The sequence below is a fragment of the Pristiophorus japonicus genome, chromosome 20 (genome assembly GCF_044704955.1).
Source record: "Pristiophorus japonicus isolate sPriJap1 chromosome 20, sPriJap1.hap1, whole genome shotgun sequence".
Lineage (NCBI taxonomy): Eukaryota > Metazoa > Chordata > Chondrichthyes > Pristiophoridae > Pristiophorus > Pristiophorus japonicus.
Window position 1 is genome coordinate 85,515,191 of NC_091996.1, and position 22,522 is coordinate 85,537,712.

Here is a 22,522-nt window from a genome sequence, read left to right on the forward strand (position 1 = left end):
CGCGTGTGAGTGCTCAGCCAATCAGGTGCAGTATTCCACAGCTTTCTCATTAACAGCAACAGGAACTCCATATTAATCAGTTGGCTTGTTGGTTCAGGGGTATGATTCTCGCTTTGGGGTTGTTACTTGAAATTTGCGAGAGGTCCTGGGTTCAAATCCCGGATGCGCCCTCATTCTTTTAACCAATAAGGGAATTTTTTTAACCAATAAGGGAATTAAGGGTTACGGGGAGCGGGCGGGTAAGTGGAGCTGAGTCCACGGCCAGATCAGCCATGATCTTGTTGAATGGTGGAGCAGGCTCGAGGGGCTAGATGTTCCTAATTCTTATGTTCTTATATTAATGAGGAAAAAAACCCAAACATACTAAACACCATAATAAAAAATAAATGCACCTCACATAATTAAAATTAATTGAAATTAAAGTTAATAAACGCCTTAGAAAAAAATATTTTTCTGATTTTTTTTTTGTTACTGGGGTTTAAAATAAACTTACCTTAGTGGGCAGAGTTTTTAACAATAAAATGTGTTTATTTAATTTTATTATATTTTTGTATGTTTTAAAATTCTTACGCCTGTAACAGTACGCTATATGCCTGCTGTTATCAGCCGCACGAGTTTTGAGGACATCCGCCGGGCAAGATATGGGTAAATCCCGCAATCTTGCCCGTGCAAATGTCCTCACTCCCGAGATGCGTGCGATCTGTCGAGTTCCAGCCTGACACATCGGAAAAGCCGGTTTTCATTGCATGCGTGTTGTGCGCTGAAAAGAGGCTTTTGTGATGCCTTCCCGGGTTCATACATGCCTCGTACACGCCCCCGTACACACCTGGTACACACACCCGGTACACACACCGTGTACACGCCCCCGTACACACATGGTACACGCCCCGGTACACACCCGGTACACACACCGTGTACACGCCCCCGTACACACCTGGTACACACACCCGGTACACGCCCCGGTACACACCCGGTACACACACCGTGTACACGCCCCCGTACACACATGGTACACACACCCGGTACACGCCCCGGTACACACGCCATGTACACGCCCCGTACACACATGGTACTCACACGCCGTACACACCGCGTACACGCCCCGTACATGCCCCGTGCGCACCCGGGGAGGCCGTGATTTCAGGGCCGATGTGTTTTAATAGTATTAAAAATAAACATACCTTTTAATGGACAGGGTTTTTAATATAAAAATGAGTGATGATATTTAGGTTTTCTATGTTTTAAAAGTGTTACGCTGGTAAAAATAAGCTAGATGCCTGCTCTCACCAGGCGTGAACGAGGTGACGGTCACGAGGTGGCCACGTAGCCCCAATCTCTGCCCCGCGAACGTGCTTCCTGCAGGGATGCGTAGAATCGCGCCCCGAGAAGTGGCTTTTGCGAGGCCTCTCGGGGGCACAGCGCATCACACGGACCCGGTGTGGTCGCAGTTTCTGACCCGTTAAGTTTTGCCATTTATCTGCGAAGAATAACGCGTTAAAGTATGACGTAAAAATAATCATGATCAGCGATCCCTCGCACGAGGATGACTGGCTTCCAGAAGAATTCACAGGTGTTTCAATGAAGGACCTGATATTCCAGATCCCGAACTACATCCTGAAGGGTGGAAGATGCCTGTGCGTGGATTTTTTTAACGTGGGGTGGCCGTTGCACACCAGCCACCACACGGGCTTGACAGAGCGAGGTCTTGGTCCAGTGGCAAGGGTTAACCAGGACGACTGGAGACCTGCTCTGCCACATGTGCCAATACATCCACACAAACTCATACACACTCCTACTGTCCTCCTTCCTCCCACAGGGCCTCTCTCTATGTGGAATTCATAAGAACATAAGAAATAGGAGCAGGGGAAGGCCATATGGCCCCTCGAGGCTGCTCCTCCATTTAATAAGATCATGGCTGATCCGATCATGGACTCAGCTCCACTTCCCCGCCCACTCCCCATAACCCCTTATCCCCTTATCGGTTAAGAAACTGTCTATTTCTGTCTTAAATTTATTCAATGACCCAGCTTCCACAGCTCTCTGAGGCAGCGAATTCCACAGATTTACAACCCTCTGAGAGTAGAAATTTGTCCTCATCTCAGTTCGAAATGGGCGGTCCCTTATTCTAAGACTATGTCCCCTAGTTCTAGTCTCCCCCATCAGTGGAAACATCCTCTCTGCATCCAACTTATCAAGCCCCTTCATAATCTTACACGTTTCGATAAGATCACCTCTCATTCTTCTGAATTCCAATGAGTCAAGGCCCAACCTCCTCAACCTTTCCTCATGTCAACTCCCTCATCCCCGGAATCAATCGAGTGAACCTTCTCTGAACTGCCTCCAAAGCAAGTATATCCTTTTGTAAATATGGAGATCAAAACTGCATGCAGTATTCCAAGTGTGGCCTCACCAATACCCTGTATAGCTGTAGCAAGATTTCCCTGCTTTTATACTCCATCCCCTTTGCAATAAAGGCCAAGATACCATTGGCCTTCCTGATCACTTGCTGTACCTGCATACTAACCTTTTGTGTTTCATGTTCAAGTACACTATGTGAGCCTCACCACATCATCGCCTTGCTATGGGCCCCTGATGTGCCTTCCCTTGGTCTGTCCATGCTGCTCCAGCTCTGGGCTCCGACCTCTCCGTGCCTCGCCCAACCCAACCTCCAGACCTCGCCGCTCCCTCCCTCCGCTCCTCGCCCGTCCCTCGCCGCTCCCTCCCTCCGCCCCTCTCCGCTCCCTCCCTCCCTCCGCCCCTCGCCGCTCCCTCCTTCCCTTGGTCTTGCCCATGCTGTGGCAGCCAACCATTCTCAGGGCAGTGGTGGACGGGCAATAAATGCCAGTCTCGCCAGTGACGGGTGACTCAAACAGAAAATCCCCTCTCGAGGGTCAGCTCTGACTCGCAGCATTCCACAGCTATGTTCCCGCGGCAACGGTGCATTCTGCCCGGCGCCTCAGTCTCAGGGTAACCCTCTCCCCTCTCTCCCGGTTCACAGACCCCACTCTCGGACATCGCCTCGGACGCTCGGCCTCCACATCAGGGGTGCGGCAACCCCTGGCTCACCTGCAGCGACAAAGCAGCCAATCACGGGACAGCCCCAGCCAGGTACGTGGAGCCGGGGGCAACACCCGGGGTCAGGGAGGGGGACAGACAGAGAGAGACAGGGAGTCAGAGAGAGAGAGAGAGAGAGCGAGAGAGAGAGACAGGGGGAGAAAGAGTAGAGAGAGAGACAGGGGGAGAAAGAGAGAGAGAGAGACGGGGAGAAAGAGAGAGAGGGAGAAAGAGAGAGAGAGAGACGGGGAGAAAGAGAGAGAGAGAGACAGAGGGAGAAAGAGAGAGAGAGAGAGAGAGACGGGGAGAGAGAGAGAGAGTGACAATGACAGAGAGAGAGAGAGAGACAAGAGAGAGAGTGTGATAGAGGGAGACAGAGACAGAAAGAGAGAGAGAGAGAGACAGGGAGAGAGAGTGAGAGAGACAGACAGGGAGAGAGAGAGAGTGACAGAGAGAGCGAGAGAGAAAGACAGAGAGAGAGACAGGGGGAGAAAGAGAGAGAGAGAGACAGGGGGAGAGACACAGAGAGAGAGAGAGAGTGACAGAGAGAGAGAGAGACAGGAAGAGAGAAAGAGACACAGAGAGACGGGGAGAAAGAGAGAGAGAGACAGGGGGAGAAAGAGAGAGAGTGACAATGACAGAGAGAGAGACAAAGAGAGAGTGTGATAGAGGAAGACAGAGACAGAAAGAGAGAGAGACAGACAGACAGGGAGAGAGAGAGAGAGTGACAGAGAGAGACACAGAGGGAGAGAAAGACAGAGAGACAGAGTTGGGAAGAAAGAGAGAGAGACAGGGAGAGAGAGAGACGGAGAGGGAGAGAGAGGGAGAGACAGAGACGAGGAGAGACAGAGCAAGAGAGACAGAGGGACGGAGAGAGAGAGAGAGACGGGGAGAGAGAGGCAGGGGGAGAGAGAGAGGGAGGGAGTTGTCATATCTTTGGAGAGCACACAACACAACCTGTAAGATGACTGCAGGTTCCGGAATCTTCTGACCTGCTGGTCAGGTGACCTGCTCTTTATTAAACAGCACTAGCTGCAGTAACACTGGCATCCACAGTGTGGAGCTACAGACATTACACTTCTCCCTCCTTAATGAACAAGTTATTATAACAAACATTCATTATTCATAACTTGCATAGTTATACATGACAAAGGATATGGACTTATTTTGCCAGATGTATAGATCAAGCTTAACCACTTGTTTTCTGTTTCGAAGAGGATACCTTCGCTCTCGAACAAAACCTTCCAAACATGGTGTCAAATTTAAACTCATTCGAGGCTGATCCTGAGGAAAGTTTTCCTCCAAGGGATGCCCTTGATTTCCATTTGAACTCTCTCTAACTTCAGACTGTCTGTCTGCCTGACTCGGACTCAGACTTTCATTCTGATTCTCTCCTGGATTTGTTTCCAGTACATTGGATTTAGGATTTGCTACTGGTGTATCAAAATTATCTGATGAGTCAGAAATAATTGAATCATTCCCACCTTCAACTACTTCCATATCTGTAGGTAAAATATGATCAATATGAACAAACCTAACCTGTCCATTATCAAACATCTTGACCAAATATGTGCGAGGACCACATATCTTCACCACTCTTCCTGGTAACTACTTTAACCATTTATGGTGATGGTTCTTCACTCTCACCTTCTGGTTTAATTTCACACTTCTCTCTTTTACTCTACCTCTATCATGATTCTCTTTTTGTGTTAATTGTGTCTCTTCTACGGACTGTGCCAAATTTGGTTTCAACAACGAGAATCTGGTTCATTGCTGTCGTTTGAGAAACAACTCTGCTGGTGTTCTACCAGTAGTTGTATGAGGCGTATTACGATATGTTATTAGAAAATTAGCCAATTTGTGATCCAATGACAACAGTCGTTTCCTTGGATTTGGATCCAACATTTGTTTTATGAGGGCACGTTTTACAATTTGTACAGTGCGCTCTGCTGCACCATTCGAAGAAGGATGGTATGGTGGAACGTTGGTATGTTTCACACCGTTTTTGCTCGTGAACTGTGCAAATTCTTCTGAACGAAATTGTGGTCCATTATCCGAAACAATTTCTTCTGGGAGGCCAAATGAAGAAAATAATCTTCGTAAAATGTCCAATGTTTTACTTGTTGTTATTTTCCACATTGGAAACACCTCAACCCACTTTGAATGGCTATCAATCACAATGAACAATTGTTGTTCTTCTAACTCAGCAAAATCAATATGTAGCCTTTGCCACACCCTGGGAGGCCATTTCCATGGCTGTAATGGTACTGGTGGTGGTTGCTTGCTTACCGATTCACATGTCGTACACTGACTCACGATGTACGCTATATCTTTATCAAGACCTGGCCACCATAAATAACTGAGTGCAAAATTCTTGGTCAAGCACATTCCCAGGTGCTGATCATGGAGGTCTCCTAATAACTTGGACCTGAATTTATTTGGTATAACCACTCTTGCACCCCACATGATACAATCTTTATCAACTGATAATTCATTCCTACGAATGAAGATGAATATTTTTGTCTGTTATCTGGTTTGGCCAGCCATTTGCAATATACTCATACACTTTGACATCACTGGGTCACATTTGGTTGCTCTACCAATCTCTTCAGCTGTGACTGGCAGTTCATCAATGTATGAAAAATAGAACACCTCTTCCCTATTGGGTGTAACTTGTGATGGGGAAGGCAATCTAGACATTGCATCAGCATTACTGTGATCAGCTGATCGTCTGAATTCAATATCATATGTATATGCTGACAAAATCAAAGTCCATCTCTGCATTCGGGCTGCAGCTAATGTTGGAACTGGGGACTTTGGATGGAGGATTGCTGTTAGGGGCTTATGGTCCGTAACGATGGTAATCTTACGACCATACAAGTATTTGTGGAACTTCTTGACCCCAAAAATTAATGCCAAAGCTTCCCTTTCAATTTGCGCATAATTACTAGCACTGGCGCTGAGAGTGCGTGAAGCAAAAGCAATTGGTCTCTCCCCCCCACTAATTAATACATGAGAGATTACTGCCCTAACTCCATACGGAGAGGCATCACATGCTTGCTTAATCTCCTTAGATACGTCATAGTGAACTAACATGCTGCTCTCTACCAATTTGCTTTTACACTCCTTGAATGCTGTATTGCATTCTTTTGCCCACTTCCAATAGACCTGTTTTTTCAATAGTTCTTTCAGTGGATGTAACACTGTAGCCAAATTTGGTAGGAACTTCCCATAATAGTTCAAAAGACCCAAAAATTATCGAAGTTCAATGACATTCTTGGGATTGGGTGCATTTCTGATTGCATCCAGCTTTCCCATGGTTGGATGTAAACCATCTTTGTCTACTCTGTACCCTAAGTACTCCACTGAGCTTTGAAATAACTCACACTTACGAGCAGACACTCGTACTCTGTGCTTCCCTAGCCGTTTGAGGACTTCATTCAATGTGTTATTATGAATTTGCCTATTTGGTGCTGAAATTAGTATGTCATCCAAATAACATACTACCCCTTCAATACCTTGCGAAATCTGGTTCATCACCCCTTGGAATATGGCAGGGGCGGAAGACACTCCAAACGGTAGCCTATTAAATTGATATAGGCCTAGATGAGTATTTATAGTCAAGCATGACTTGGGACTCCTCATCTAGTTCAAGCTGTAAGTAGGCATTCGTCAGAACCAACTTTGAAAAGATCTGACCACCTGTCAGTGTTGTGAACAAATCTTCTATATTCGGCAATGTATTGGGGACATTACCCTATAAAACCTGGTTAACTATTACTTTATAATCACCACACAATCTTACCTTACCATCGGACTTAGGTACAACAACAATGGGTGTAGCCCAATTACATCGATTTATCTTAGAAATAATGTTCTCAGTCTCTAACCTTCTGAGTTCTTGCTCAACTTTCTCCAAGAGTGCATATAGTACAAGACATGGCTTGTAGTAAACCGATCTAATGTCCTTCTGTACCCTGACACTCGCCTTGAAGCCTTGGATCGGACTGTCTGTTTCGCAGAACACCTTCGGATAACTCTTGATAACCTCATCCTTTGATGCAAATCTTATTTCAACACGAAAAATCTCACTCCAATCCAGCTTCAGTGATCCCAACCAATTTCTTCCTAGTAAGGCAGGCTTGTCTCCTGCCACTGCTATTAGAGGCAAGCTCTGAACTTGATCCTTGTATTTCACCGGTACGGTGATACAACCTACCACAGGAATGTTCTCTCTCAAGTAGACTCACAGCTCTATCTTGGATTTCTCCAATGGGAAATCACGCAATTTGTCGAGGTTTAGCGACTCCAGTACTACACTCACGGATGCACCCGTGTCGATTTCCATGGGTATCTTGGTTCCTCCAACATCTATGTGGATTATAATACTTATCGAATCGCTGTCCGTTAACCTCGTGCTCCTGATGACGTTTAACTCTTAACATCTCCTCATCCTATTATTCTTCCATGCTGTGTAGTCTCTTGGGATTTCTACTCATGGCTTTGAAAGCTGGTTTACCCTTCAGTCAGCATACCTTCGCAAGATGCCCAGTTTTCCCTCAGACGAAACACTCGACCTTCACACATGGACAACTTTGAGCAATGTGTTGTCCCAGGCACCGATAGCAGGATGTCAATGCTCTGTTCCCATTTCCAGTTTCTGAGACTTTGGGCCCCCACCGCCTTTTACTTTGAACCTGCAGGCGATTCACCTCGGTTGTCTCATGACTGAAATTAGTATGAAATTCTTGGGAATATTGGTCGGCCATGCTCATCGACCTAGCTGTCTGACAAGCTAAATCAAATATCAAGCTAGGCATCGTCAATAACTTTCTTTTGATCACATCATTTTTCATCCCACAAACAAAGTGGTCTTGCAATGTTCGGTTCTGAAAGTCTCCGAAATTACAGTGAAAAGATAGCTTTTTTTAATGCTACAATGTTACTCACTGATATTTTCTTCGGCATTCTGATTTTGTATTCCGAAACAATAACTTTCAGTAATTTCTAACGGAATGGGGCTGTTAGAATCTGTTTCAGCATTATATCCTTTGGCTTATCAGGCACAAGCAAACTTATCAGTGTTTCATACAACTCGGACCCAGCCTCAGTGAAGAATATAGCTCTTTTTCATTCCAACACTGCCCGGGGATTTCGATGATATTATTTGCAGTGAAAAAGATTTCAAGCCGATCCACATATGCTCTTAAACTTTCATGGTCGCGTTGAAATGCCCCCAAATGCCCTATAACTCCCATAGGGGCAGCCATTTTGACTCAGGCAGTTTAACCAAGTGTGCTTGTAATTTACCTCGGATTTGTAGCTGTTTCCAAAAACAGAGAAGCTCTCAAAATCTCTCTGTCGGCTGGCTGAATTCTTCACCAACAAAAATTTCAGCTTTGTATTATCCAATTACATCCCATTCTCGTCGCCAATTGTCATATCTTCAGAGAGCACACAACCTGTAAGATGGCAGGTTCCGGAATCTTCTTACCTGCTGGTCAGGTGACCCGCTCTTTATTAAACAGCACTAGCTGCAGTAACACAGGCGTCCACAGTGTGGAGCTACAGACATTACAAGAGAGAGGGAGTGACAGAGAGAGAGAGGGAGTGACAGAGAGAGAGAAGGAGAGAGTGAGGGAGGGAGAGAGAGAGACACAGAGAGACAGAGAGCGAGAGATAGACACAGAGAGCGAGAGAGAGAAACAGAGCGAGAGAGAGAGGGGCAGAGAGAGATACACACAGGGAGAGAGAGACAGACAGAGAGAGAGACAGAGAGGGAGAGAGTGAGGGAGGGAGAGCGAGACAGAGAGAACGAGAGAGACAGACAGAGAGAGACAGAGACCGAGAGAGACTGTGATATATTCACAGAGCACAGCACACACAGCTTCCTACATGGCAGGCAGCTCTCTCGGAAACCTCCGGAAATCTGCCTGGTTCTGTTTAATTATTAACTGTGCAATTGCCGTACACAATACGTCCACATCCACAGTGTGGAGCTACAAACATTACAAGCTTACAGACATTACAGAGACAGAGAGAGAGAGAGATAGAGAGAAAGAGAGAGAGAGAGACAACCTGTAAGATGGCAGGTTCCGGAATCTTCTTACCTGCTGGTCAGGTGACCCGCTCTTTATTAAACAGCACTAGCTGCAGTAACACAGGCGTCCACAGTGTGGAGCTACAGACATTACAAGAGAGAGGGAGTGACAGAGAGAGAGAGGGAGTGACAGAGAGAGAGAAGGAGAGACAGAGAGAGAGAAGGAGAGAGTGAGGGAGGGAGAGAGAGAGACACAGAGAGACAGAGAGCGAGAGAGAGACACAGAGAGCGAGAGAGAGAAACAGAGCGAGAGAGAGAGGGGTAGAGAGAGACACACACAGGGAGAGAGAGACAGACAGAGAGAGAGAGAGACAATGAGGGAGACAGAGACAGGGACACAGGGAGTGAGGTAGGGGAACTCTCAGCATGGGCCTAGTGAAACAGGCGAGGAAATGCAGCCTGTAGTGGGACTGAGCGGCAGAGGGAGAGACGACGAATGAAGTGTGGTCAGTGTTGTAGAGCAGCATGTGGCAGCCGCTAAACTCTGGGTCCTTTGTCCTTCGCAGAGTCTGCACCACCCCCAGCCCCAGGGGCAGCAGGGGTCGCGGGAGAAGGATGGCAAGCTTCTGGAGGTCATCGAGCGCAAGCGCTGCCTGTGTAAGGAGATCAAGGCGCGTCGGAGGCCCGAGCGGAGCCTGTGCAAGCAGGACAGTATGCCCATCCTCCCTAGCTGGAGAAAGGCGGCGGACACTCGGAAAACCGGCACCCCACCCTGCCAGCGGCAGCACACCGTGCTGTGGGACACGGCCATCTGACAGTGCCCAATGCCCCCCCCCCTCCGCCATTGGCGGCCCCCCGGACCCTCTGGAGCAAAGGGGCAAGGCCGTGACCTTTGAACTGCACTGAACCAGAGCCTGGGGCCTAGTGGGGGGGGGGGGGCGTCCGGGGAGGAGGTCCTGGGAGTCTCAGCCAGGCTCGGGAAGCCCGGACTGCAATTGGCTCCCAAAACCCCCTTCCCTCCCCCGGACCACCCACCACCTCCATCTTGTCTGCGCTTAACCAGCCTGAGCTGACGGCACCACACGACGGCAAACGTGGATGGCTCGATCACCCGAGAGCGCGGGCGTTGCCGATCGTCGAGGGAGAAACCACGGCGAGCCGTCGCCGTGCCAACGAACGTCGGAGGGCCCCGTTCGACCCAGAGTTGTGGGGCCCACTCACACAGGGGGAGGGGGGTGGGCGGCGGGGGATTGATCGGCGCTTGACACCGCTTTTATTTCCGGGTGGCAGCATGATGGGGGCAGAACCTGGGCAGAATGTATTCTCGTTTAGCGTTTACTGACCTCCCCGACCTCCGACCCCCGACCCCCGCAAAGCAGGAACAGAAAGAGCCAAGTGTCAAGCCCAGTCGCGCCAGCCAGGTACAGCCAGTTGTTGACCCCTTGCCCCAAGCCCACTCAACCCTGAGGGAAAGCCCCTCCCCTTGCGAGCCCTGGCCCCACCCACAGAAAGGTCAACCAACTGGAACTCCCGGTTTAACCCGGTCCTCACTGATAGCCGCACCCCCGCACAGTCCCCAGGCACCAGGCCGTTCTCTGGCCCTCTCGCCAGGAGAGACGGTTGCATCACTGTCCAAACCCCATGCCCTGGGTGGAGGGGAACACGTGCTAACACAAGGGTGGGGTGACTGGGAGGCATCAAGCCCAAGCTTTGAGGAGGCAGCAACATACCAGGGTTCGCACGGCTGTGACTCCAATGGGAAAGAGAGAGATAGGGTGGGAGGGCAGTTGGTAAGACTCGAAGCAATACAACGGCACCGTAGATTTTCTTCCAATCGCAAAGAATGCCCCTCTCCATGCCTCCAGGGTAAAAAGGGTCACTCACTGTCGGATTCCGCCATGTTTGGTACTACCCCGGGAGCTCACCAAACGACAGCCCCTATGATAGAGAAGGTTCCATCATACATTCAGGACCCCCATAGGAAAGGGCTGTACCTGCCCTGGGAGTGTTTGATGGGACAGTGTAGAGGGAGCTTTACTCTGTATCTAACCCCGTGCTGTACCTGCCCTGGGAGTGTTTGATGGGACAGTGTAGAGGGAGCTTTACTCTATATCTAACCCATGCTGTACCTGCCCTGGGAGTGTTTGATGGGACAGTGTAGAGGGAGCTTTACTCTGTATCTAACCCTGTGCTGTACCTGCCCTGGGAGTGTGTGATGGGACAGTGTAGAGGGAGCTTTACTCTGTATCTAACCCTGTGCTGTACCTGCCCCGGGAGTGTGTGATGGGACAGTGTAGAGGGAGCTTTACTCTGTATCTAACCCGTGCTGTACCTGCCCTGGGAGTGTTTGATGGGACAGTGTAGAGGGAGCTTTACTCTGTATCTAACCCGTGCTGTACTTGCCCTGGGAGTGTGTGAGGCTGATCTAACAGTCTGTTCTGAGAAAGAGCAGCTCCTTTCTGCAAAAGGAACAAAATCTGAAAGGGGTAAAGGTTGGTGAGGAGTTGTATCCAGGTCCCCCAAAGATATGTGGTTTGTGGGGGAGGGGGCGGACGGACAGGGAGATGGGCAGGTCAAAGGTTACCATGTCAATCTGAGATATCCAGTTCCCGGACAGTGCTTCCTTTGGCGATTGCAGGTAGACTGCACTCTGGCCTAATAATTAATTGAGGAGGGTGTGTAGGGCAGGGAGGGGGTCGGGGGGTGTGCTGCAGTTAGCCTCAGTACCGCCGATCAAGCTAAGGAATAAAGTTAGCCTTGGCAGCCTGTCCTGAGCGCTATCCTGTGACCAATCTCCCCGTCTGTCGCTGGAAAGTGTAGACTTCGGGTGAGGGTGGGGTGCGGTGGAATCTGGTCCACCCCCCTCTCCTCATTACCCCCCACACACCCACGCACTCGCTCTCCCTGGGATCACGCACAGCCTGAGGGGCCGTAGGCTGGGTAACCCGGTTCCCTGGGAGTGTTCCCCAGCGGGAGGTCGTGTCTTCGGGAGGGGCTGGGCGGGGACAGAGCAGAAGTGTCCCCTGTGCGAGTGTATCGGCAAGTTTCCTACCCATCTGTGTTTTTGTGTCTCTCTCTCACTCTATGTCTGTCTGTGTATCTGTCTCTATACCTGGAGGTCTGACTGAGTGTGTTTGTGTGAGAGAGTGTGTGTGTTTGTGAGTGTGTGTTTGTGTGAGAGAGTGTGTGTTTGTGTTTGTGTGAGTGTGTTTGTGAGTGTGTGTTTGTGTGAGAAAGTGTGTGTTTGTGTTTGTGTGAGTGTGTTTGTGAGTGTGTGTGTGTTTGTGAGTGTGTGTTTGTGTGAGAGAGTGTGTGTTTGTGAGTGTGTGTTTGTGAGTGTGTGTTTGTGTGAGAGAGTGTGTGTTTGTGTTTGTGTGAGAGTGTGTGTTTGTGTGAGAGAGTGTGTGTTTGTGAGTGTGTGTTTGTGTGAGAGTGTGTGTTTGTGAGTGTGTTTGTGTGAGAGAGTGTGTGTGTTTGTGAGTGTGTGTTTGTGTGAGAGAGTGTGTGTTTGTGAGTGTGTGTTTGTGTGAGAGTGTGTGTTTGTGAGTGTGTGTTTGTGTGAGAGAGTGTGTGTTTGTGTTTGTTTGAGAGTGTGTGTGTGTTTGTGAGTGTGTGTGTGTTTGTGTGAGAGTGTGTGTGTGTTTGTGAGTGTGTGTTTTTGTGTGTGTGTGTGTTTGTGTGAGAGTGTGTGTGTGTGTGTGTTTGTGAGTGTGTGTTTGTGTGAGTGTGTGTGTTTGTGTGAGAGTGTGTGTGTGTTTGTGAGTGTGTGTGTGAGAGAGTGTGTGTGCGCGTGAGGGTGTCAGTGTGTTGATTGTGAGTGTGTGTGAGTGTCTGTCCCTCTCTGTCTATGCAACAAAACTGTCCGTCATCATCCAGTACATCGAGGTGTTTGGTAAAATAATTCCAAGAAAGGCTGAAAGTGTTGTGCCCGGGAGGGTGGGATGTACGATGTAGACTGATTTGCCGCTGGCTGCGATCCCACCCCGTACAGCACACGTGGGACTGGCTCACCTCCCGACCCGGGATAACTGCACCACCCCCCCCCCCCCACTCGGGCCAGGACCAACCGCGATGGCCCCCACCCGACCGTTCATTCCCGTTCTCACCCCGAGACGTATAATTGGAAGAGGCCGAAATTGGGGAGCGCCACGTTTGTGGGGGGGGGGGGGGGGGGGGGGGGTCGTGTAACCGTGAAATCCCGTCCAAGGGCCCGCGAAATTGGGCGCTCGACGTCCTCCCCGGGGAGAGGCCTCTCCGCGTAACGCTGACGCAATCACAGCCCCCTTCCCCCTCCCGTTATAGGGGGAGTGAATACTGCGATCCCTGCCGGGGGGGGGGGGCGAAGGACCGTCACGTGCCCACCGGGGCTGCCTCCTCGCGACACAGACCCCTCCGCGAGACACGTCACGCTCTGCCGGGGCTGGTAAGCCGTGCCCAAAATGTAAAATGGCGGCGCGCGACTCTCCCCCCACCCCCGCCACCAACATTGCGGCCCCCCGCAAGCGGAGGGCGGACCCCGGCTGGTGGGTCCGCGAGGTCGTCCTTGACATCGCCCGAGGCAACCTCGGGGGGGGGGGGGGGGGGAGACGCTCGACGCGCACAGCGATGACATCATCACGCGCAATCTCCCCTCACGGGCAAAAACACGTTAGCGCCCCATGGAGGCACTATCGGGAGGGGCCCAGCCTGACAACCTCGCCCCCAAAATCGATTCTAAAAAACCAGACTCGATTTGACCCATTCCACTTTCCAGATTCTAGAGAATCCCCCCCCCGCCCCATCCCCTAGCCTCCCGCTGACTCTGGCTGGACGGACGGGCACATCCATGGTCACCCCCTCCCCCCCCCGCCCGTCGAAGCCCTCAGCTGCTGCACACCAGCGGCCAATCTTTTACCTGCGAGTGCCAGTCGGCTATTCGACAGCGCGGGGCCTCGCATCACCCAAACCCGCTCCCATGTTTCCCCCTACCCCCCGCCCCCGGCTGACTTCCACCAACCTGAACTTTGCAGCCAAGAGAGGGGGGGTCAATAGACAGTGATGAGGATCAGGAGCCTAGCTGGGGGAGGGGGTAATTTTAGCCCGCTTCCCACCCCCGCCTTCCTAATGCTAAGCCGAGAGCCAATTGCAGCAAGCCCCAAATCCCCGAACAATTCCGGGCTGGATTGAGTTGCCGCAGTTAGATTTCTTCCGGGAGTCCTCAGTACTGCCTCTCTCGCAGGTCGGGGGCGAGGGGTGGGGGGGGGGGGGTGGGGTGGGGAGAGGGTCAGGGGTGGGGGGATGGGGCTGTAGGGGGAGGGCCCCATCCTTCGATCTCACCACTCCAGCTATGCAGGTGGCCACAGTGGGTAGGCAAGAGTTATCGAGGCCACTGGGAGGTACTGTGAGGACGGGGGAAGAGGGGCTAGGCGTTGTGCTCGAAGGCCCCAATCCCCCACCCCGGCCGGGATAAGATTGGCGGAGGGAGTGTGAGGGAGGCAGGAGCTCTGGGTGCATCGAACTCCCGCTCGCCTCTTCTGTCCGACCAGGCACCAAGCCGTCACACCTGCACCAACCAAAGATGACCACATTAGTTAATATATAGGCCTGTACATATTAAAGGTATTTACACGTGAAGACTCGCTGAGAGCTGGGGGGTCTCTCTGGCGAGAAGCAGAACTTTTTCTTCCTCCTTTGCTCTTGGCGCCCACGTCAAGACAGAGGTCAGGGCTGTCCCTCCCACCCTCCCCTCTCCCTTCTGGGCCCCCCAACCTTATCCCACCCCCCATCTCTTCAAGGACTTCAGTGGTTCCTCCAGTAGTCCACCACGTCGGGTCAAGTCGACCGACTCGAGACATCGGCTCCCAAGGCCATCGCTGCTGTCGTAAATTGGCGGCCGATTTCAAAATGGCGGCTTGTTCGGGAAAGGGAGATATCCAGACGGCGGTGGGTGGAGGGAGGGACCCAGGGGGGGTGTGGGGAGGCAAGGAAATAACCCTCGGGCATGGTCAACACACTGTGCCGACCACCCGGGGCCAAGAGTCACGGTGTACGGGACGGCTGGCAAGACCATAAGGCATAGGAGCCAGGAGTAGGCCCTGCGGCCCCCACTCGAGCCTGCTCTGCCATTCAATGAGATTACGGCATGATCTGATCCTTTCCCCCCGCCTGCTCCCCCGTAACCCCATCGGGAAACGATCGGGAGATAACGCGTCTTACTGGAAGTGTTCGGAGAACCTTTGTCTCTGTTTGGGGGGGGGGGGGGCGAGGGGCGGGCGTGGAGGGGGAGGGCATATTGGGGGGGGGGGGGAATGAAGGCACCTGGAAACACATCCTGCCCTTGCACCACTCACCACCCCTCCCATCACTAACACCCCCCCCTCTACCCCACTCACACCACCCCCTCCGCCCCCCCTCCCCTCCCATCCACCACTAACCCCCTCGGACCACTAACCCCCCCCCCTCCCTCCACTCACACCCCATCCTCCGCCCTGTCAACAACCAATCTTTTTGCACTGTTCCCCCAGAGATACACTTTAGTTGGCCAACAGGTTTGGTCCCCGGTTCCGTTGCTAAGCAACCCCTGTCGGAAACGACGATAACTAGAATAATTTTTAAGGACCCACCGTGCTATATCCCGTAGTATCTCAAAAACCGAAGCATCGTATGTAGCCTGTAATTATGAAACGATTTTATTGAGTACAGTTTTAATGACATGTGGGTGCGAAGACAAACATTGTATGTGGTGCACTTGTACAGTCATCCAATTATTTATTTTCTAATTTATCTCTTCTCATATAAATGGAGCAAGGTTCCAAACTCCTTCATTGTTATTAAACAGCTGCATTTTTTGTGTCCACATTTCCAGAGGCGAAGGTCGTGGTACATCACTGGGGCCATGGTGTGACTACTGGCTGAATACATCAGAACATCAGAAATAGGGGCCATTTGGCCCCTCGAGCCTGCTCCGTCATTCAATAAGATCAGGGCTGATCTGATCATTGACTCAGCTCCACTTTCCCGCCCGCTTCCCATAACCCTTCACTCCCTTATCGCTCAAAAATCTGTCTATCTGCACCTTAAATATATTCAATGACCCAGCCTCCACAGCTCTCTGGGGCAGAGAATTCCACAGATTCACAACCCTCTGAGAGAAGAAATTCCTCCTCATCTCAGTTCTAAATGGGCGGCCCCTTATTCTGAAACTATGCCCCCTAGTTCTAGATTTCCCCACGAGGGGGAAATATCCTCTCTGCATCCACCCTGTCCAGCCCCCAAGACTTGCTTCCACTCTAAAAGTGAGTTCTCAGGTGGCTGAACAGTCCAATACGGGAATTACAGTCTCTGTCACAGATGGGACAGACAGTGGTTGAGGGAAAGGGTGGGTGGGGAGTCTGGTTTGCCACACGCTCCTTCCGTTGCCTGCGCTTGGTTTCAGCATGCTCTCGGCGACTTAGTCCCCACTTAGGGCGACTAAGTCCCCACTTAGGGCGGACTGGTCTTTGGCCAGGGACTCGCAGGTGTCGGTGGGGATGTTGCACTTTATCAGGGAGGCTTTGAGGGTGTCCTTGAAACCTTTTCTATCTTATATATTTCAATAAAATCACCTCTCATTCTTCAAAATTCCAATGAGTAGAGGCCCAACCTGCTCAACCTTTCTTCATAAGTCAACCCCCTCATCTCAGGAATCAACCGAGTGAACCTTCTCTGACCTGCCTCCAAAGCAAGTATACTTGCCTTTATTAGCCAATGCATAGAATACAAGAGCAGGGAGGTTATACTTGAACCGTACAAAACACTGGTTAGGCCACAGCTGGAGTACTGCGTGCAGTTCTGGTCACCGTATTACAGGAAAGATGTGACTGCACTGGAGAGGGTGCAGAGGAGATTTACCAGGATGTTGCCGGGACTGGAGAATTTTAGCGATGAGGAAAGATTGGATAGGCTGGGGTTGTTTTCTTTGGAACAGAGGAGGCTGAGGGGAGACTTGATTGAGGTGTATAAAATGATGAGGGGCCTGGATCGAGTGGATAGGACGGACCTATTTCCCTTAGCAGAGGGGTCAACAACCAGGGGGCATAGATTTAAAGTAATTGGGGGGAGGTTTAGAGGGGATTTGAGGGGAAATGTCTTCACCCAGAGGGTGGTGGGGGTCTGGGGCAGAACTCACTGCCTGAAAGGGTGGTAGAGGCAGAAACCCTCACCACATTTAAAAAGTACTTGGATGTGCACCTGAAGTGCCGTAATCTACAGGGCTACGGACCGAGAGCTGGAAAGTGGGATTAGGCTGGGTGGCTCTTTGTCGGCCGGCACGGACACGATGGGCCGAATGGCCTCCTTCCGTGCCGTAAATTTCTGTGATTCTATGATTAGGCCAGCACCCACCTTGTCCAGTCAGTGGGGGGGTGTGTGTCAGGGGGTGGGGGAGAGAGTTCCATCTGTCCAGGTCCAAAAGTCTGAAATTCTGTTCAGACTTTTCCAGAATGTTCTCGAAAAATCGCCCTCAGGGCAGGGTTTGCCCACAGACAATTGGAAAAGAAAGAAAGACTTGCATTTATATAGCACCTTTCACGTCCACCGGACGTCTCATAGAAACATAGAAAATAGGTGCGGGAGTAGGCCATTCGGCCCTTCGAGCCTGCATCACCATACAATATGATCATGGCTGATCATTCCCTCAGTACCCCATTCCTGCTTTCTCTCCATACCCCTTGATCCCTTTAGCCGTAAGGGCCACATCTAACTCTTGAATATATCCAACGAACTGGTCTCAACAACTTTCTGTGGTTGAGAATTCCACAGGTTCACAATTCTCTGAGTGAAGAAGTTTCTCTTCATCTTGGTCATAAATGGCTTACCCCTTATCCTTAGACTGTGACCCCTGGTTCTGCACTTCCCCAACATCGGGAACATTCTTCCTGCATCTCAAAGCGCTTTACAGCCAGTGAAGTACTTTTGGAGTATAGTCACTGTTGTAATGTGGGAAACACGGCAGACAAATTGCGCACAGCAAGCTCCCACACACAGTAATGTGATAATGACCCAGATAATCTGGTTTTGTGATATTGATTGAGGGATAAATATTGGCCCCAGGACACCGGGGAGAACTCCCCTGCTCTTTTCGAAATAATGACCGTGGGATCTTTTATGTCCACTTGAGAGAGCAGTCGGGGCCTTGGTTTAATGTCCCATCCTAAAGACGGCACCTCCGACAGTGCGGCACTCCCTCAGTACTGCCCCTCCGACAGTGCGACGCTCCCTCAGTACTGCCCCTCCGACAGTGCGGCGCTCCCTCAGTACTGCCCCTCCGACAGTGCGGCGCTCCTTCAGTACTGCCCCTCCAACAGTACGGCACTCCCTCAGTACTGCCCCTCCGACAGTGCGGCACTCCCTCAGTACTGCCCCTCCGACAGTGCGGCGCTCCCTCAGTACTGCCCCTCCGACAGTGTGGCACTTCCTCAGTACTGCCCTCCGATAGTGCGGCACTCCCTCAGCACTGCCCCTCCGACAGTGCAGCACTCCCACAGCACTGCACTGGGAGTGTCAGCCTGGATTTATGTGCTCAAGTCCCTGGAGTGGGACTTGAACCCACAACCTTCTGACTCAGAAGCGAGGGTGCTGCCCACTGAGACACAGCTGACACAAAAAAATACACTGGCTCAAATTTGAGAGAATGGATCGTGGAATTATCACACAGCTTAGGGACAGGAGTAGGCCATTCGGACCCTCGAGCCTGCTCCGTCATTCAATGAGATCGCGGCTGATCTGTATCTTAACTCCACCCGCCTTGGTTCCGTAACCCTTGTCCAACAAAAATTGGGTGCAGAACAGCAGAGGTACATTGTGGAGGGGTGGTGACAGGCCCAAGGGGCGGCCTTGGTCCTGATCCAAGCAGTGGCCCAAATCGCAAATGGGCAATCGTCTCGCAATGCCCGTGCATCCCCTCCAAACCCCGGGGGTCGCCAAACCTCCAGAGTTCCCCAGGGGTCTCCAGGAATTGATGATCAATCTCCCATGCAGTGCCGCAAGGAGAAAACCCCGGGAGGACGATCATTGGGGCCTTCAGGTCTTTCCGACGATTTTGTTTATAAGTTATTAAAAAAACAAAAATGAAGGTTGGTGCGGGGAGAAAGAGTGCTCGAGCGGGAGGTCATGTTTTTTAAAAAAGGAGGGAGAGAGAAAGCAGGGAATTATAGACCGGTCAGCCTGACTCAGTAGTGGGTAAAATGATGGAATCAATTATTAAGGATGTCATAGCAGTGCATTTGGAAAATGGTGACATGATAGGTTCAAGTCAGCATGGATTTGTGAAAGGGAAATCATGCTTGACAAATCTTCTGGAATTTTTTGAGGATGTTTCCAGTAGAGTGGACAAGGGAGAACCAGTTGATGTGGTATATTTGGACTTTCAGAAAACTTTCGACAAGGTCCCACACAAGAGATTAATGTGCAAAGTTAAAGCACATGGGATTGGGGGTAGTGTGCTGACGTGGATTGAGAACTGGTTGTCAGACAGGAAGCAAAGAGTAGGAGTAAATGGGTACTTTTCAGAATGGCAGGCAGTGACTAGTGGGGTACCGCAAGGTTCTGTGCTGGGGCCCCAGCTGTTTACATTGTACATTAATGATTTAGACGAGGGGATTAAATGTAGTATCTCCAAATTTGCGGATGACACTAAGTTAGGTGGCAGTGTGAGCTGCGAGGAGGATGCTATGAGGCTGCAGAGTGACTTGGATAGTTTAGGTGAGTGGGCAAATGAATGGCAGATGAAGTATAATGTGGATAAATGTGAGGTTATCCACTTTGGTGGTAAAAACAGAGAGACAGACTATTATCTGAATGGTGACAGATTAGGAAAAGGGAAGATGCAACGAGACCTGTGTGTCATGGTAGATCAGTCATTGAAGGTTGGCATGCAGGTACAGCAGGCGGTTAAGAAAGCAAATGGCATGTTGGCCTTCATAGCGAGGGGATTTGAGTACAGGGGCAGGGAGGTGTTGCTACAGTTGTACAGGGCATTGGTGAGGCCACACCTGGAGTATTGTGTACAGTTTTGGTCTCCTAACTTGAGGAAGGACATTCTTGTTATTGAGAGAGTGCAGCAAAGATTCACCAGACTGATTCCCGGGATGGTGGGACTGACCTTTCAAGAAAGACTGGATCAACTGGGCTTGTATTCACTGGAGTTCAGAAGAATGAGAGGGGACCTCATAGAAACGTTAAAAATTCTGACGGGTTTAGACAGGTTAGATGCAGGAAGAATGTTCCCAATGTTGGGGAAGTCCAGAACCAGGGGTCACAGTCTAAGGATAAGGGGTAAGCCATTTAGGACCGAGATGAGGAGAAACTTCTTCACCCAGAGAGTGGTGAACCTGTGGAATTCTCTACCACAGAAAGTAGTTGAGGCCAATTCACTAAATATATTCAAAAGGGAGTTAGATGAAGTCCTTACTACTCGGGGGATCAAGGGGTATGGCGAGAAAGCAGGAAGGGGTACTGAAGTTTCATGTTCAGCCATGAACTCATTGAATGGCGGTGCAGGCTAGAAGGGCTGAATGGCCTACTCCTGCACCTATTTTCTATGTTTCTATGTGATAAAACCTCCAGGAATACGGGCAACCAGAGTTGGCAACCCTAACAACACCGCCCCACCCCACCCCTGTGCACAGAACAAAGGGGTCCCAGGTGGGAATGTAATCATTGCTAGGCAAACAAAGAGGGGGCAGCCACAGGCATATGAGGGGGAGGGGCGATGGGGCAGGGGAGGAGGGGCAATGGGGGAGTGGGGTGCGGAGGGAGGAGGAAAGCAGGGGAGGGGAGGTGAATCGGGAGGGGTGTTGAAGGGGGCGGGGAGTTGAAGGGGAAGGGGTGCGGAAGGGGGAGGGGCAGGGCTGTGGGGAGGGGGGAGTAGAGGGCGGCTGCGGAAGGGGGAGGGGAAGCGGAGGAGTGGGCAGGGAGGCAGGACGAAGGGGGAGTAGAGGAGGGTGGGGGAGAGGGAAGCAGGGGAGGGGGTGAATCGAGAGGGGAGGAGGGCTGTTGAGGGGGGAGGGGAGGTGTGGAGCTGGTGCGGAGGAGGAGGGGAGATGGGGCGATGAGGGGAGCAGGGTGGAACTCAAGGGGGAGGGGGAGCGGGGGGGGAAACAAAGGAGGGGTGGGGATTGGGCGGGGCCATGGATGGAGGGGGGCCTTGGGGGCCATGAGAGGAGGGGGATTAAGGAGGGACACGGAGATGGGGGGAGGAGGGGGGCGGAGGGGATGAAGCCTGCACAGAATGATGTGGAGCCCCTGCCCTCAGTTGTGTGAGCTGTGGGGAGGATCCCTTGCACGTGACATGTCCCTCCCTTGTCGTGTGCGGTGTGACCAGTTGCGAAAAAATTTTTAGTTGCTGGCCCATTAAAAAAATGTTTGAGAAAATGAAACTTAATTCACTGCAGCGCAAGCTGAATGATCTGTGCCCTCGATTGATGGGATCAGACTCTTGCCCAAGGCCACTCTGTCTCAGGCACTCCTAAACTCAAACAGCGGGGAGAATCGTGGTGCAATGGCCTGGCTATTGGGTTCGTGTTCCAGAGAGCTGGACTTTGACAACTTGAATTCCATTTGAAAGCTCGGAAAATTAAATGCTGTGTCAGTAAAAGTGACCAACTGGCTTGGCCAATGTCCTTTACAGAGAATTGCAGGGTACCAGAAACAGGCCATTGGGCCCCACCGCTCCGTGCCGGTGTTTATGCCCCAAACCAACGTCTTTCCACCCCTCCTCTTCTCCCCCATCAGCACATCGTAAGAATATAAGAAATAGGAGCAGGAGTCGGCCATTCGGCCCCCTGAGCCTGCTCCGCCAATCAGTAAGATCATGGCTGATCCGATCATGGACTCAGCTCCACTTCCCTGCCCGCTCCCCATAACCCTTCACTCCCTTATCGCTCAAAAATCTGTCTATCTCCACCTTAAATATATTCAGTGACCCAGCCTCCACAGCTCTCTGGGGCAGAGAATTCCACAGATTTATAACCCTCAGAGAGAAGCAATTCCTCCTCCTCTCCGTTTTAAATGGGTGGCCCCTTATTCTGAGACTATGTCCCCTAGTTTTAGTTTCCCCCCATGAGGGGGATTCTTCGCAACCTTCTATTCCTTTCCCCCTCATGTGTTTATTCAGTTTCCCGCTTCAGGGGAAGGAAACCTGCCCATCCTCATCAAACTCTGCAGCCTTCAGCCCCATCACCCCCTCCTCCCCCCCATCACCCCCTCCTCCCCCCCATCACCCCCTCCTCCCCCATAGCCACATCTCCGTGTCCCTCGTTTATCCATCTCCCACACTCCCCTCCCCCCATTTCACTGCCCCCCTCCCCTCCTCCTCCTCACCCCCTCCTCAACACCCCTCCTCCTCCCTACCTCCTCCTCAACACCCCTCTTCCCCTTCCGATTCCCCTCCCCTCCCCTGCTTCACTCCCC

General features: G+C 51.3%; 1 protein-coding gene across 6 annotated transcripts in view; it reads left to right on the forward strand.

Annotated features, from left to right (window-relative positions):
* Positions 1–13,248, forward strand: part of LOC139232638 (neuronal tyrosine-phosphorylated phosphoinositide-3-kinase adapter 1-like) — a 153,716-nt gene extending 140,468 nt beyond the window's left edge. For all 6 annotated transcript variants that reach the window (XM_070863077.1, XM_070863079.1, XM_070863078.1 and 3 more), the window contains 2 exons: positions 2,999–3,108; positions 9,661–13,248. In XM_070863077.1, coding sequence (XP_070719178.1) covers positions 2,999–3,108; positions 9,661–9,909 — 359 coding nt within the window. In that variant the 3' untranslated portion in view covers positions 9,910–13,248. The remainder of the gene's footprint in view (positions 1–2,998; positions 3,109–9,660) is intronic.
* The last annotated feature ends 9,274 nt before the right edge of the window (positions 13,249–22,522 follow it).